A 12,453-nucleotide genomic window follows, 5' to 3' on the forward strand; every position below is an offset into this window, starting at 1 on the left:
CTAGGTGTCCCTGGGGTCCTCTCTGTGCCCAGCCTCCAGCTTACTCTGTGGAGAACCCCAAATGCAGAAGCTGGGAAGGAGCTGAGACCCAGGTACCTCTGGAGGGCTCGTCTAGCCTTCTGGGGTGGCCATTTATGTGGGATGCCACCAACAGCCCAGCCTCCAAGGACGCTCAGTGGGCTCTGGGCAGGCCCGATTCTCCCAGGCTGTTTTTTCCTGATGGCTTTATTAGTGCTAATTCACATGCCATAGGCTTCATCCTTTTCAAGTGTACAGCTGAGTGAGTTTTCTTAAAGTTAGACCACTGTCTGACTTTAGGAGATTTTTATCACCCCCACACCCCCAGCCTCTGGCAACCACTCATCCACTTTTGGTCTGTCTGGATTCTGGACACTTCATTTAAGCAGATCATACCGTCTCTGGTCCTTTGCATCTGGCTGTGTTCATGGAGCATCATGGCATCTCGGTCCCTTTACATTGTTGCAGATATGTGTGCTTCATTCCTTCGGACTGCCTGGCAGTGGTTCTGAGCCAGGTTGCTCCATCCTACTTATTTCTTATGCAGCTCTGCCAGGGTCTGGCTGGGCTAGCCCTTGGGTCGAGCAAGGTCTTAGACAACACGTGGTGTAGTACAGAGCTGGGGTTAGCCTGCCCTGCTCTGCTTCCAGACCCAGCTGTCCCATGGGCTCCACGGGCCTTGTCAGCACCCTGGGCCTCAGCACCCCACTGGGGCATGGAGAGTTGAGCTTCCTTCTCCACACATTCCCTTCCAGAGGGTTCCCTGAGACTTTGAGGCAAGGCACCAGTGACCTGACCTGGGAGAAGTAGGTTCAGATAGGAGCTCAAGGGCCCTTAGGCACAGGGGCCAAGGCCTGAGAGCAGGAGTTCTCCAGAGAGCAAGAAGAGAGGAATGCAGAGTCGGAATCCTGATAGGCTGGCTCCACCCAGCCACGCAGAGTTGTTCCCTGGAGTACGGGACCAACAAGGGTTCTGAGGCCCAGAGCCCTGGCTTAAGAAGCCGTGAGCACAGACTGGTAAAGCGGTTGTGCGTTTGCATTCTCTTGCCAGGCCTACTTTCTCCTCCCCTCTGTCCTAAACCAAGTCCCTGAGTGGTGCAAATGGTTAAAAGGCTTGGCTGCTAACTGAAAGGGGGGTGCTTTGAGTCTCCCCAGAGGCATATCAGAAGAAGGGTCTAGTGATCTACTTTTTAAAAAATCAGTGACTGAAAACTGTGAAACATGGTTCTGTGCCATGAATTGGAGTCAACTCGACGACTTTAGTTTGGTTTTTTGGTTTCAGCCCTCATCATGTTCCTAACAGCAAGTCAGTTCCAGCTGTTCTTTGACTTCTGGGATGCTCCGGTTTAGCTTCTGTGTGCTAGAGTGACGGCCCCATCTTCGTTGTGAAGAGAACTTTGTCCTGATTTTGAAGTGCCTTGAATGAAGCTCTTTCTGCCACAAGCCCGACTTCCTGCTAGAACCCAGCCAAGGACCCCACCTGTCGTGGTCTGTTGACGTTAGGGAATAAGGACAGAGTGAGGGCAGGACCTAGATCTGAGATTCACACCGGACAGGGCAGTGACGGCCTACAGGTCAGCCATGGTGTGTCAGTAACTGACCTTGCTTCCATGAATCACCATCAGCAAGAAACCAGCTGTGTACCAACCCCAAAGCCGAAACTGCTCTCAGGCCTCAGCCCTAGCTACAAGTGGACTGTTCCTCTAGGGCCCAACCCCTCTGGGCAGCAGGACAGGGCCCCTGCCCGCCTGAGCCCACCTGAGCCCACCTGACAGAGAAGAGCTGGAAGGGGCTTTGGGGAGCAGGGAAAGGAGACTCGAGGGAATCTGAGAGCATCCTCCACCACGGGAGAGGAGAGTGTATCTGAACAGGACCAAGCTTCAAAATCAAACTGCGGCTCGGGCCCCATCCCAGACGGCCTGAGAGGCTTGGAAGGGAAAAAGGAAGAGCAAATCGCTCGGCCTGGGAGAGTATCCCGGCAGCACCACAAAGGAAGAGGCAGATTGCGACATGGCAACAAAGATGTGGTTTCTCTTGGCACCTTTTTTTTTTTTTTTACCCTTAAGGTGGCACCAGACTTGGCAATTCGCCTCTCACTAGAATCCCTCCTGGAAGCGGCTCCCTGACGTGCTGTCTGCATCCTGCTCCCATGGCTTTTCTCTGGCTCATCCCCAGTGCAGCCCAGTCAGCGGGGGAGCACTTGGGGGCAGTCACTTTGCTCAGCTTTTGGTTTTGCAGAAACCCCGGCCCCTGCAGAACCTTCATCATTGTTTGGACCCTGTGTTAAATGGTATAAAACAGTTTCTACAACACAGTTAATCGTGTTTGCAAAGGAAAGGAAAAGCCTCATACCCCAGGACACAAGGCCCTGTGGGCTCCTTCCCCACAAGCTGGTAAGGGACAGAGGGTGCCGGGTAGATAGCTAGACCACAGGGCATGGCCATGTTTGTTAGTTAAATGCTGAGTATTTTGCATTCTGGAGTCACCGAGGTGCCTAAATCAGAATCTGACCCCCAATTTGGCCCCAGTCACAATTCCCAGGTTTAGTGATGGAAACCCAAGCCTGTGAAACATGCCCCTCATCAGCACCCCCTTTCCCTACTCTGATTCCATGTCTGGCCCTCCAGAAACCGAGCTTGCTAAGTTCAGCCAGTGTGGACTGGTCATGACTAATGCGGAAGCTGTTCTAAGCACTCGTGGAAGGGACCTGGGGTGGTGGGGAGACGTGTGACCCTGGCCCTCTGGATGGGGTATGTGTGGTGTGGGCTGTCTGGGCAAGGCCAGGGTGTAATCCCAGCAGGGGCAGGTTTGATGGGGCTAGTGACCCCTCCTGGGGGCTTCCACCTGCCTCTCTACCTTGATCACCTGAGCATGGGGACAGCTACAGGTGGGGATTTCACTTACTTTCCAGATTCCATGCAGGTTGTCAGGCTGATGAACATTGAGGTTGTTGGCTGGGACTTCTTGTTAAGTGTGCCGCTCTGTGGGTGATGGGTTTTGTCAGGGGAGTCTTTTTTTTTATTATTATATTACTGTGCTTTAAGTGAAAGTTTACAAATAAGTCAGTCTCTCATACAGAAATTTATACACAACTTGCTATGTATTCCTAGTTGCTCTCCCTGTAATGAGACAGCACACTCCTTCTCTCCACCCTGTATTCTCCGTGTCTATTCAGCCAACTTCTGTCCCCCTCTGCCTTCTCTCGGGAGTCTTTCTAAGGCCTGCTTGGGACTACTGTTGGTAAACATGTACCGGTACTTGTACCCTGTGTCAGCCACCAGGACAGCTGGTCACGATACCAGAGAATTCCAGCTGCCATCTTGGACCCCACCTGCGAGGGCCGTTTTCTCTCACTGAGCAGCAGGGACTTGGTTTTTCATGGATATGTGCTGCTTTGGGCAGGTTCCTTGTCCTCCACCCCCACCCCAGTGTACACTCTCCAGGGGCCACTCCAGCATGCTTGGCCAGCTTCTGCCCTTGGGCAGCTGCTGCCCACCCCTGTTGATAGGAGCTAGGTGCTGAGTCCCGACGCAGAGGGGCTTGTTTGCCGCGTGAGTGACTGTCCTCCTGAGCTGGCCAGCCCCGGCGCTGTGTTTCTGAAGCTGCTGCTGTGGGGAGACATTCCCGTGAGATCTGGTGAATTAAAACATGGCTGGTGTATTAAAGTTTCAGAAACAGCCCTTTGATTTAGGGTATAAATTCTGGAATACCTCAGCAATCCTGAAAGCAGTGACATCGTGCCCCCAGGCTGCGTGGTGTCCTTAAAAGCTAGGGTCTCCAAAGCACCATAGCTTTGCTTGGCCAGGATTCCCCCACTTTCAGTCACTGCTCAGAGGAGGGGATACCATCCGCCCAGCTTGGGTCCTGTCCCAGACGGACCCAGCCTGTCAGCTTGTGTCCACTGGAGAAGAAACTCTCCCAGAAAGGAAATCAGGGCCCTTAGCCAAATAAAAGTAGTGTCAATGCTGGGTTGCCCAGAAGCTACCAGCATCCTCCCTGAAGCCCCTCTCTCCCCCAGACCCCGTGAGGCCTGGCCACCGAGAGCCAAATCCAGCCCCCAGCCTGGACAGGTGTGTTTTGCACTGAGCATCTCTAATGTCAAGTACTTCTGTGCAGTGGCAGCTCTAAGTGACAAACGGCCCGGGACAGCCATCGGGCTGTCCTCGAGTGGGGCACTGTGTGGCCCTGTTGGAGGAGTCCCTCCTAGTGCCAGAGCGAGCCCAAAACCAGCAAGTAATTGATGCCAGAGGACCGTGACGGTCCTGCCCTCAGAGTGGGCATGTAGGCAGCCGTGAAGGAACGCAAGATGCCCTTTCTGACGCATGTCCTGTTCCCACCAGAGCTGTTCAGAGGTGGGTGAGACAAGCCCATCTGCAGAGAAGAGCATGGTAGGAAGGAAATGGGTCATTTTGATGATGGGGCCCCGGTCTTGAGACCAGCACCCTCGGTCAACAAGGGCTGCTTCCATGTCTGTGGGTCCATGGTTGAGTGAGGCACAGGACCCTTCCCGTCACTGCTGCATGTCGTCACCCTCGGCTCCGTCTCTCCAGCTGCAGGATGGAAGTGATACCGCCATCTTAGGATTCTTACCAGGCACAGGGGTTGTGTGGACAGAGAGTCCCTTGCCCCTTGGGCACGTGTCTAGTCAGTGGTTGCCATACTTTGTCGTAAAGCCTGACTTAATACTCCTCATTAAACACTGTGCCTTGGCCTTTCTTCCCCGGTCGTCTCCTGACCACAGAGGCAACGGCCATGGCCCTAGGCCTCGGCAGGGGTGAGCCCTGAGTTCTGGGTACCCCACTTCCATAGTCCCTTAAAGGGTCATATTTCTTCATAAAGTATATGAATCTTACCCCTTTTGTGTCTGAGAAGTACAGCCAGAATGCTTCTTAGAGGCAAGGATGACAAGACTTCATCTTCCGTGTTTTGGACATGTTATCAGCAGGGACCAGTGCCTGGAGAAGGACATCATGCTTGGTAGAGGGGTCAATGAAAAAGAGAAAGACCCTCAATGAAGTGGACTGACACAGTGGCTGTAACAGTGGGCTCAAGCATAACGATTGTGAGGATGGCGCGGAACCAGGCAGTGTCACGTTCTGTTGCACGTAGGGTCGCCATGAGTTAGAGCCTAGTCAACAGCACCTAGCCACAACAACGAAGACTTCCCTGGCGTGCAGATGGATTCTTTCCTGCTGGGACTTGGGTGGGGGCGGGGGGCATTCCTGCAGGTGGCTCCTTTCTTTCGGGAAGCAAACCCTGGTGGAGCTCAGTAAGCATCTTCTTGCCCTTGGTGCTGGGGTCTCGTGATGGCTTCCCAGAATCCCGGGTCTCTTGCTGGACACACGTCCTGCTCATCTGCTTCCACCACCACCCAGCGGCCCTGCTCAGCATGGTGGCCCAGCCCATGGAGGCCTGAGGAGCGCAGCCCCTGGGGCCTTGGCCGGGAAGCTTGGGACCTGCCGGCTGAGCCTTGGCTGCGTTCCACATGCCCAGCCTGAAGGAGGTCAAGAGGTGGCCTCCACCAAAGGGAACGGCGAGGGAGGCGATCACTAGGCAACCTGCACTTTGTTGCCCAGGTAACAAGGACCAGACACAACTGCTGTGGACGGACATCTTATGGTGGTTTTTCTCCCCAGCTGCCTCCCACCCAGGTGCCTTGGATGCCTCTAGAGTTGACCACTGCCTGGTGCTGTGCTCCTTCCGGGTTGCTTTTTAATTAACAACTTACATTTATTAGCCTAACCCTACTAAAAATACTGCCAGTGCCCAAAAGGCAACTCTGGGTGTTTCTAACCCCGTGGGAAGGCAGCCTGGGTAGGAATGAATGAGTGGTTGGCCCCCCGTCGTCCCCATGGGAGCCCGTCCTCGGCCCCCAGCAGGGACAGCTCCATGGAAGAAAGTGGAGGGGAGACAGCTGTGCAGAGAAGGGGCCCTGTGGGGTTGGACCCTTGCACCTTTTTTCTCAGCAGCAGGAAGGTCAGGCTGTAGCTAGAACTGTAACATTTGGACACCGAGTCAAGGCACTGGCAGCCCCACTGGTCAGCTGCGACCGCGAGCCCCGAGCCGAGCTCTGTCGGCGAAGATCTGCGGTGACGCCTTGAGGATGGAAGGGGGTTGTGTGACATTGTGCGTGAAATTCCTGCTTCCCCGCTGCCCTTGCTGAGCGGTCTGAGCACAGAAATCCAGGCGGGGCTGGAGGAGGCGGCTTTGGGGTCCTATCTGTGGACACCGCTTTTGGCCCTGAGGGAACCTCCTTAGTCAACATCCTCGAGCCCTGAGTCTCCGAGGCCCCCCACCCTGACTCGCACCTCCTGAGAATGGAGGGGACATCACAGCCAAGTGAGCAAAAGTTTCTGGCCCTTTTCTCACGGGTTGGACCCATTAGTTAGCTGTACCTCAGTTAGTTTGGAGTAGCTGGCCCCCTTCCGTATCCTCCCCTGAGATGGGCCATGAGGACTTGGGGCGTCCCCCTGGGCCCTGCCTCCTTTGGGCTCTGTGGATGCTGGTTTGAGGCTTACTTGGACACCCTGTCCCAGGAACCTAAGGCTCAGGGGGGCAGCAGGGCAGGGGCCCCCAGCACACCAGCCAGCAGGGTGCTCAGTTGGCTGCTCCTGCTCCTTGGCTGGGCGGGACTGGGTCTAGCTGCAGAGGCCCAGCCCAGGGTGGAAGCAGAGCCTGTGAGACGGTCATTCCGTGGTGGCCCGCACCCCTCGGCTGCACAGCCATTCTTCTGAGGCTAGGACAAAGGCCTTTTCTTTAGTCCACGTTCAAAGAGATGATTGTCCTGACCTGCTGCAGCTGTGGCGTGGGAGTGTCTCTCAGGGCCCCTGAGCATAGTCGTGTGGGGCCCCGGGGGGTCCCTCTCATTGTCCTGGGCCCCCAGCTCCATGTCCAGTTTTAACTGGGACCTGGCAGAGAAGCAGTGTGTTCCAGGGAATCAAAAATTTCCCTTTTCAGCTTCTCACTAAAGTGTGTTGTTAACCAAAAACTGAGTTCTAGGGGTCCCACATCAGGGCTCAGCCACCCTGCTTGCAGTCCTCCTGGCTGCTAGGAGCTGTGAGGTGGTCCCAGGCAGTGAGGAGCTCTGTGAGGTGGTCCCAGGCAGTGAGGAGAGGAGCTCTGTGAGGTGGTCCCAGGCAGTGAGGAGAGGAGCTCTGTGAGGCGGTCTGGGGCCGTGAGGAGGCACAGGCTACCTGGGTGGGTGTGACTAGGCAAGTGGCGCCTGGTTCTGTGTCTTGGAGCCGCACCTGGTGCTTTGTGGTCATGCCATGGCTAACGGAACAAGGACAGCATCCACAACAGGGGACACACAGACTTTGTGTGAAAGAAACAAAAGTGGGTTCGCCCAGCCCTGGCACAGCACCCTGAGCTGTCCAGGGGCTTCGGAGGGAAAAGCTACAAAGAACAGGGTTGGGGAGCAAATGGCCTAGGCTGGACATGGAGGTACTGGTGCCACCAAGAGCCATGTTGGCCACAAATGATCACATACACGTGGCACAGGCTCAGCCCACCCTGAGAGGTCACCAGGGTGTCTGAAAGCATAAAATGCCCATGCTGTGTTTTGTTACTTTGGATCTGTGACGCTAGAATGCAGGTGTGCCCCTTCCTGTCCTCCTTGGCTATGGCACGGCAGTGCCATGTTGGGGACAGGGTGTGGGTTACGGCCACCTGATGCTGGGACCCTTGATCAGGGAGCTGCCAGATAGATGGAGTGTCTGGTGTGCGTGCAATCTTGAGGGAATGGTTTTGGAGAAGGTATTGCTATCTGTTGCCAAAGTTGGCAACAACCTCTGGGGTCATCCCCTAACTAGTCGGTCTGTCTGCAGGGTGCGCGTTTACGTGACAGCGGTCGGGCCTCTTTGCCCCCCAGGGGCTGAAGGCCTTGCTGCCGCCCTGGTGCACACGTAGGCGGAGGCTGAGCAGGTCTGTGTTCAGTCGTTAGGGAAGCAGCATTTACGTGGCATGGACAGAGGACTGGCTGGGTCCCTGCCCTCCAACCCCGGAACAGGGCTGTCTCCCACAATGCTGTGGGGACATTTGCCCTGTCTCTGTGGTGGCCCTAGGATGTCCATCAGCGTTAAATGATAGTTTGACTGGTCCTGCTGCAACCCACCCTGTGGTCGTTGGATACATTCTGTTTGCTCCTTGTGTCCATGCTGGGTTCTCCACCACCTGGCCTGGTGTCCTCTACCTGGTGCAGAGCAGCTGGGGACTGCACAGGGGGCCTCCCACCTGGCATTTCCCCAAGAAGCTCCCCAGGGATGCGGGCACCTCCACTTGTCAGCTTCCCGTTTCCCGCTCTCACACTTGTTTTAAGGCAGGGGTGACACTGTCTTTGTATTCAGCACCCCAGTTTACACCCTGAGGAGTGCTGGGAATGGGGGGGCCTGTCCTTGGTGGTGAGAGGAGGAGCCCTTCTGGGTCCTCATAGGATTTGGTGCTGGTCTGGATGGCAGAGTTTTAGCACAAGGAAAGGGTGCGGATTGTGGCGGGAGTTGGAGGGGGGGGTCTTTACTAGCAATGCTGCCATGTTCTAGGGTGCCACGGGGCAGGGCTTGACCTGCCCACCCAGAGGGTTCCTCCCACCCTCCTGCAGGTATCCGCCCCCAGATCATGAACGGCCCCCTGCACCCCCGCCCCCTGGTGGCGCTACTCGACGGCCGGGACTGCACTGTGGAGATGCCCATTCTGAAGGACCTCGCCACTGTGGCCTTCTGTGATGCCCAGGCCACTCAGGAAATCCACGAGAAGGTGGGTGCCGGCTGGAGTGTCCACTGTGTGCCAGTTGCCTGCTGTGGCTGGTCCCTCTCTCCCTTGCAGACCCCAGCCCAGACCACACTCCTCTGTCCCTCTGGCTCACCTCCACTCCCACAATGTCCCCAGATTCACTGGCAGCCCCCAAAGCATGCCCACTTGTCTAAGGGCACCCGTCACATCGGTGTCACATCGTTGTCATCTTTCCTGCCAAAATTCTCAGGTGTGGCTCGGCCGGAGATCCTTGTCCTGGCTGGCCCCTCTGACCCTGTGGTTTGCTTTCCTGTTACAGGTGCTAAACGAAGCGGTGGGTGCCATGATGTACCACACCATCACCCTCACCAGGGAGGACCTGGAGAAGTTTAAAGCCTTGAGAGTGATTGTGCGGATAGGCAGCGGCTATGACAACGTCGACATCAAGGCCGCTGGCGAGCTGGGTGAGGGGCTGTGGGGGCGGGTGGGCTACTTGGGGTGCCCCTGGATATGGTGCACATGCGGTGTGGCCTTGGGGAAGAAGAGGCCACGGGGGCTGCTCTGGCAGTAGAAAAGTGGCTGTTTCAGAAGAGCATCTTTTGAAGGACCTTGTCAGCCACATCTTCCAACGTCAGAGGTAGAATTGACTCACCTGAATTCAGAACCGCCTGCACTGTAACACAGCCTGGCCTGCAGAGTTCCCAGGCCTGCTCAGTACAGGCCGGTCAGTGACCTGTACTGGGGAGGGGCCTCCAGCCATGATGCATGGGCGGGGAGTGTGGGACGACAGACAGATCGCGAAGGGAAAGGTAGATACGGTCGTGCCCCGCACATTCACAGCATGCTCCTGCTCCTCACACTGCGTCCCAGGAAGTGGGCAGGTGGACGTAAGTGACTCAAGATTGGAACCCATTTTTTTTGAGTCGCCCATTTGCCGAGCTCCACCATCTCAACCAAAGTGTTGGTGCTCTTGGCCCTTCTGTAAGAAGGGGTCACGCTGGGTTCTAGGTGCTTTTTGGGACCAGGAGAAGCAGTGGCCGTCGATGCCCAGGAGTCTGTGACACTCATCCTCGGGCCCCATGCCCTTGTCACCAGCCGAGTTTGCTTCCAGCCTCGTTGCCACTGGGAATCCTCTCTGTTAGCACAAAGAAAGGATAAGAGCCTTGGGAAGCATGTGTAATGTAAACTAAAATTTTCCATTTTTTTTCCCCTTGTACAAACAAGAATATTTTTGTGTGAACACAGTGTTCCTTTGTGTTCTTTGTGGAGCTGAATGCCCAAGTTTGAACGGAGAGTGGGCATGGTTGAATGTGCTGAAGTGTCTCATAAATGTGCTCCCAGCACACCACCTCACCTTGCCCAGGGATCACCCTTCACAGAACAGCTGTGGCTGCCCCGCCCCTCCTCCCAGCATGGCACCGGGCAGGGTTTCTAGGGCCAGGAGACTCGTGGTGGATAGAGAGGGACTGGGGTGGGGTGGAGAGAAGCTGGGCCCTGATCTCCTTCCAGGACAATGGGCCAGGTTGGGGCTTTAGGCCCCCAATTTTGAAACACGTGGAAGCGCTGTCAGCAGTGGCACGTTAAGAGATCCTAGCCCATCTGATAAGGAGCTGCTGGGAACATCTGCTGGTCCGCATGAAGGGCCCTTTTCAAAGGAGGTATCAGAAAGGAAGGACACGCCTTAGTCCAGGTGTTCTCTCTCCAAATACGCCTCACAAATCCTTAGGGTCAGCAGCCCTTCTGTGTGAGGACTTACCTGGGCTGAGGACAGCAGGTGACCTGGGAGGCATGCCAGTCTGTGATGAAGACTGACAGGGCTTCCCATGAGGCCTCGGAAGACTGGGCTTATAGTGTCCTGGGACTGTCCCTTTCAACACACACAGGAGCCCTGGCTGAGGCCAGTAGCCTGAGGCTGGTGATACAGAGTGGACAGGTTTGTGTTCAGAGCCGGGTGAGGCTCTGCAAACAACTTGGGCCTGCCCGTTGTAGGCGGGGAGCGAACCTGGAGCAGGTAGAAGATCCACCCCCCATGTGACTGGAATGATTGAGAGGAGGGCAGGGGAGGGCAGGAAGTGGCTAGTTGTCAAAGCATTGACCCACCAGTTGCTGTCTCATGGCTCATCCCGACTCATGGCTACCCCGTGTGTCAGAGTAAATCTGTGCTCCGTAGGGTTTTGAATAGCTGAGTTTTTGGAAGGCAGATCGCGGCCAGGCCTTTGTCCTAAAGCACCTGTGGGTGGACTCAAACCTCCCACCTTTTGGTCGGCAGTGAATGTATTAACCTTTGCACCAGCCAGGGCTCCAAAGCACTGACAAGGAAAGAAAACAGCTGTGTGCAGCCCAGCTCCCCCGGGCCATCTGTGGAACAGATGTCCGCAGGCCTTGGGGAGCACAGGAGGAGGTGGCCTCGGCCACACTGGTGTTTGAAGCATGTCGTCATGTCATTGGGAGAATAACTGCACCACGCTGAAGGCAGGCCACACCCGCTCGGCCATGTGCAGTGGTTGGGTTTCCACCTCAGAGGATGATGAAGGTTGTGGTGTCTTTTGCCACTGGGCAGGACAGCTCTTAGTGTGTCAGGCTGTCCCAGGCAATGTCCCCGTCGTCATTTACAGCCAAACCCCATGCATGCTGTCCCCCCATGCTTGGACTCTGGCTCTCCAGAGGGCATTGGCGCAAAGAAGCTGAACTTCAAAAGCCTGGGCGAATGCTGAGTGGGACTCCCAGGGTGCAGCTGGGGCCAGAAGGTTTCCTGAAGCTGCAGAGATGGACCCGGGGCAGTGGCTGCATCTGCAGCAGAGCCCACGCTCTGTTCTCCAGCCGGATCTTTTTGAAAGTATGGCCAGCCAGGCCTTGTTCCTGGTCTCGGAGCTCTGCTGAGACCTGTTTAGAATCAGAGCAACATGCAAGCCTCTACTGAGGGACAGGTGGTGGCTGTACATGAGGTGCACAGGCTGGGAGTCAAACTCAGATCTCCTATGTGGAAGGCGAGGATTCTACCACTGAGCCACCCTGCCCTCATTTGTCACCCTAGAGCTCAATAAAACACCGTGGCTTTTGTCAGCAGGGTATGGCGGGGTGGCCCCAGGGGGAACCATGACCTGCTCACAGGTGGTGCTCTCCTGACCCTGCGCTGTGACAGGTACTTTAACCCTCTCTGAGTTGCCAGTCCTCCAGAGGGGTTACTCTTCAGGACCCTGACGTAGTGGCTAGGTGTTCTCTGTCTCCCCCACCGCCAGACAAGAGGTAGAAGAACAGGACCCCCTGGAGAGCCCTAGTGACAAGGCAGATCTCATGCCTACATGCCCAGGGTCACAGCCAGGGATGTCTCATGGGCCTTGACCTTGCCTCTGTCTTGCAGGGATCGCCGTGTGCAACATCCCTTCCGCAGCAGTGGAGGAGACGGCCGACTCCACTATCTGCCATATCCTCAACCTGTACCGGCGGAACACGTGGCTGTACCAGGCGCTGCGGGAGGGCACGCGGGTCCAGAGCGTCGAGCAGATCCGGGAGGTGGCCTCGGGCGCAGCCCGCATCCGCGGGGAGACACTGGGCCTCATCGGCTTCGGTACGTGTGGCCCCACTGCCTCAGCCCCCAACGCCTCTGTTCCTGGGAACTCCAGCCCTTACCATGGGCAGTGGGGTCAGCCTGGCCCAACACCTGCTCCTTCCCATCTCAGCTGCCCAGCCAAAGAGCCATAGGGCTCAG

The 12,453-nt window shown here is 56.3% G+C and overlaps 1 protein-coding gene across 4 annotated transcripts in view; it reads left to right on the top strand.

Moving 5' to 3' along the window:
- Positions 1 to 12,453, top strand: part of CTBP2 (C-terminal binding protein 2) — a 161,671-nt gene that overhangs the window by 141,268 nt on the left and 7,950 nt on the right. For all 4 annotated transcript variants that reach the window (XM_064269199.1, XM_064269200.1, XM_064269201.1 and 1 more), the window contains 3 exons: positions 8,614 to 8,768; positions 9,064 to 9,208; positions 12,106 to 12,312. In XM_064269199.1, coding sequence (XP_064125269.1) covers positions 8,614 to 8,768; positions 9,064 to 9,208; positions 12,106 to 12,312 — 507 coding nt within the window. The remainder of the gene's footprint in view (positions 1 to 8,613; positions 8,769 to 9,063; positions 9,209 to 12,105; positions 12,313 to 12,453) is intronic.

This window comes from Loxodonta africana, chromosome 16 (genome assembly GCF_030014295.1).
Source record: "Loxodonta africana isolate mLoxAfr1 chromosome 16, mLoxAfr1.hap2, whole genome shotgun sequence".
NCBI classification, from domain to species: Eukaryota; Metazoa; Chordata; class Mammalia; order Proboscidea; family Elephantidae; genus Loxodonta; species Loxodonta africana.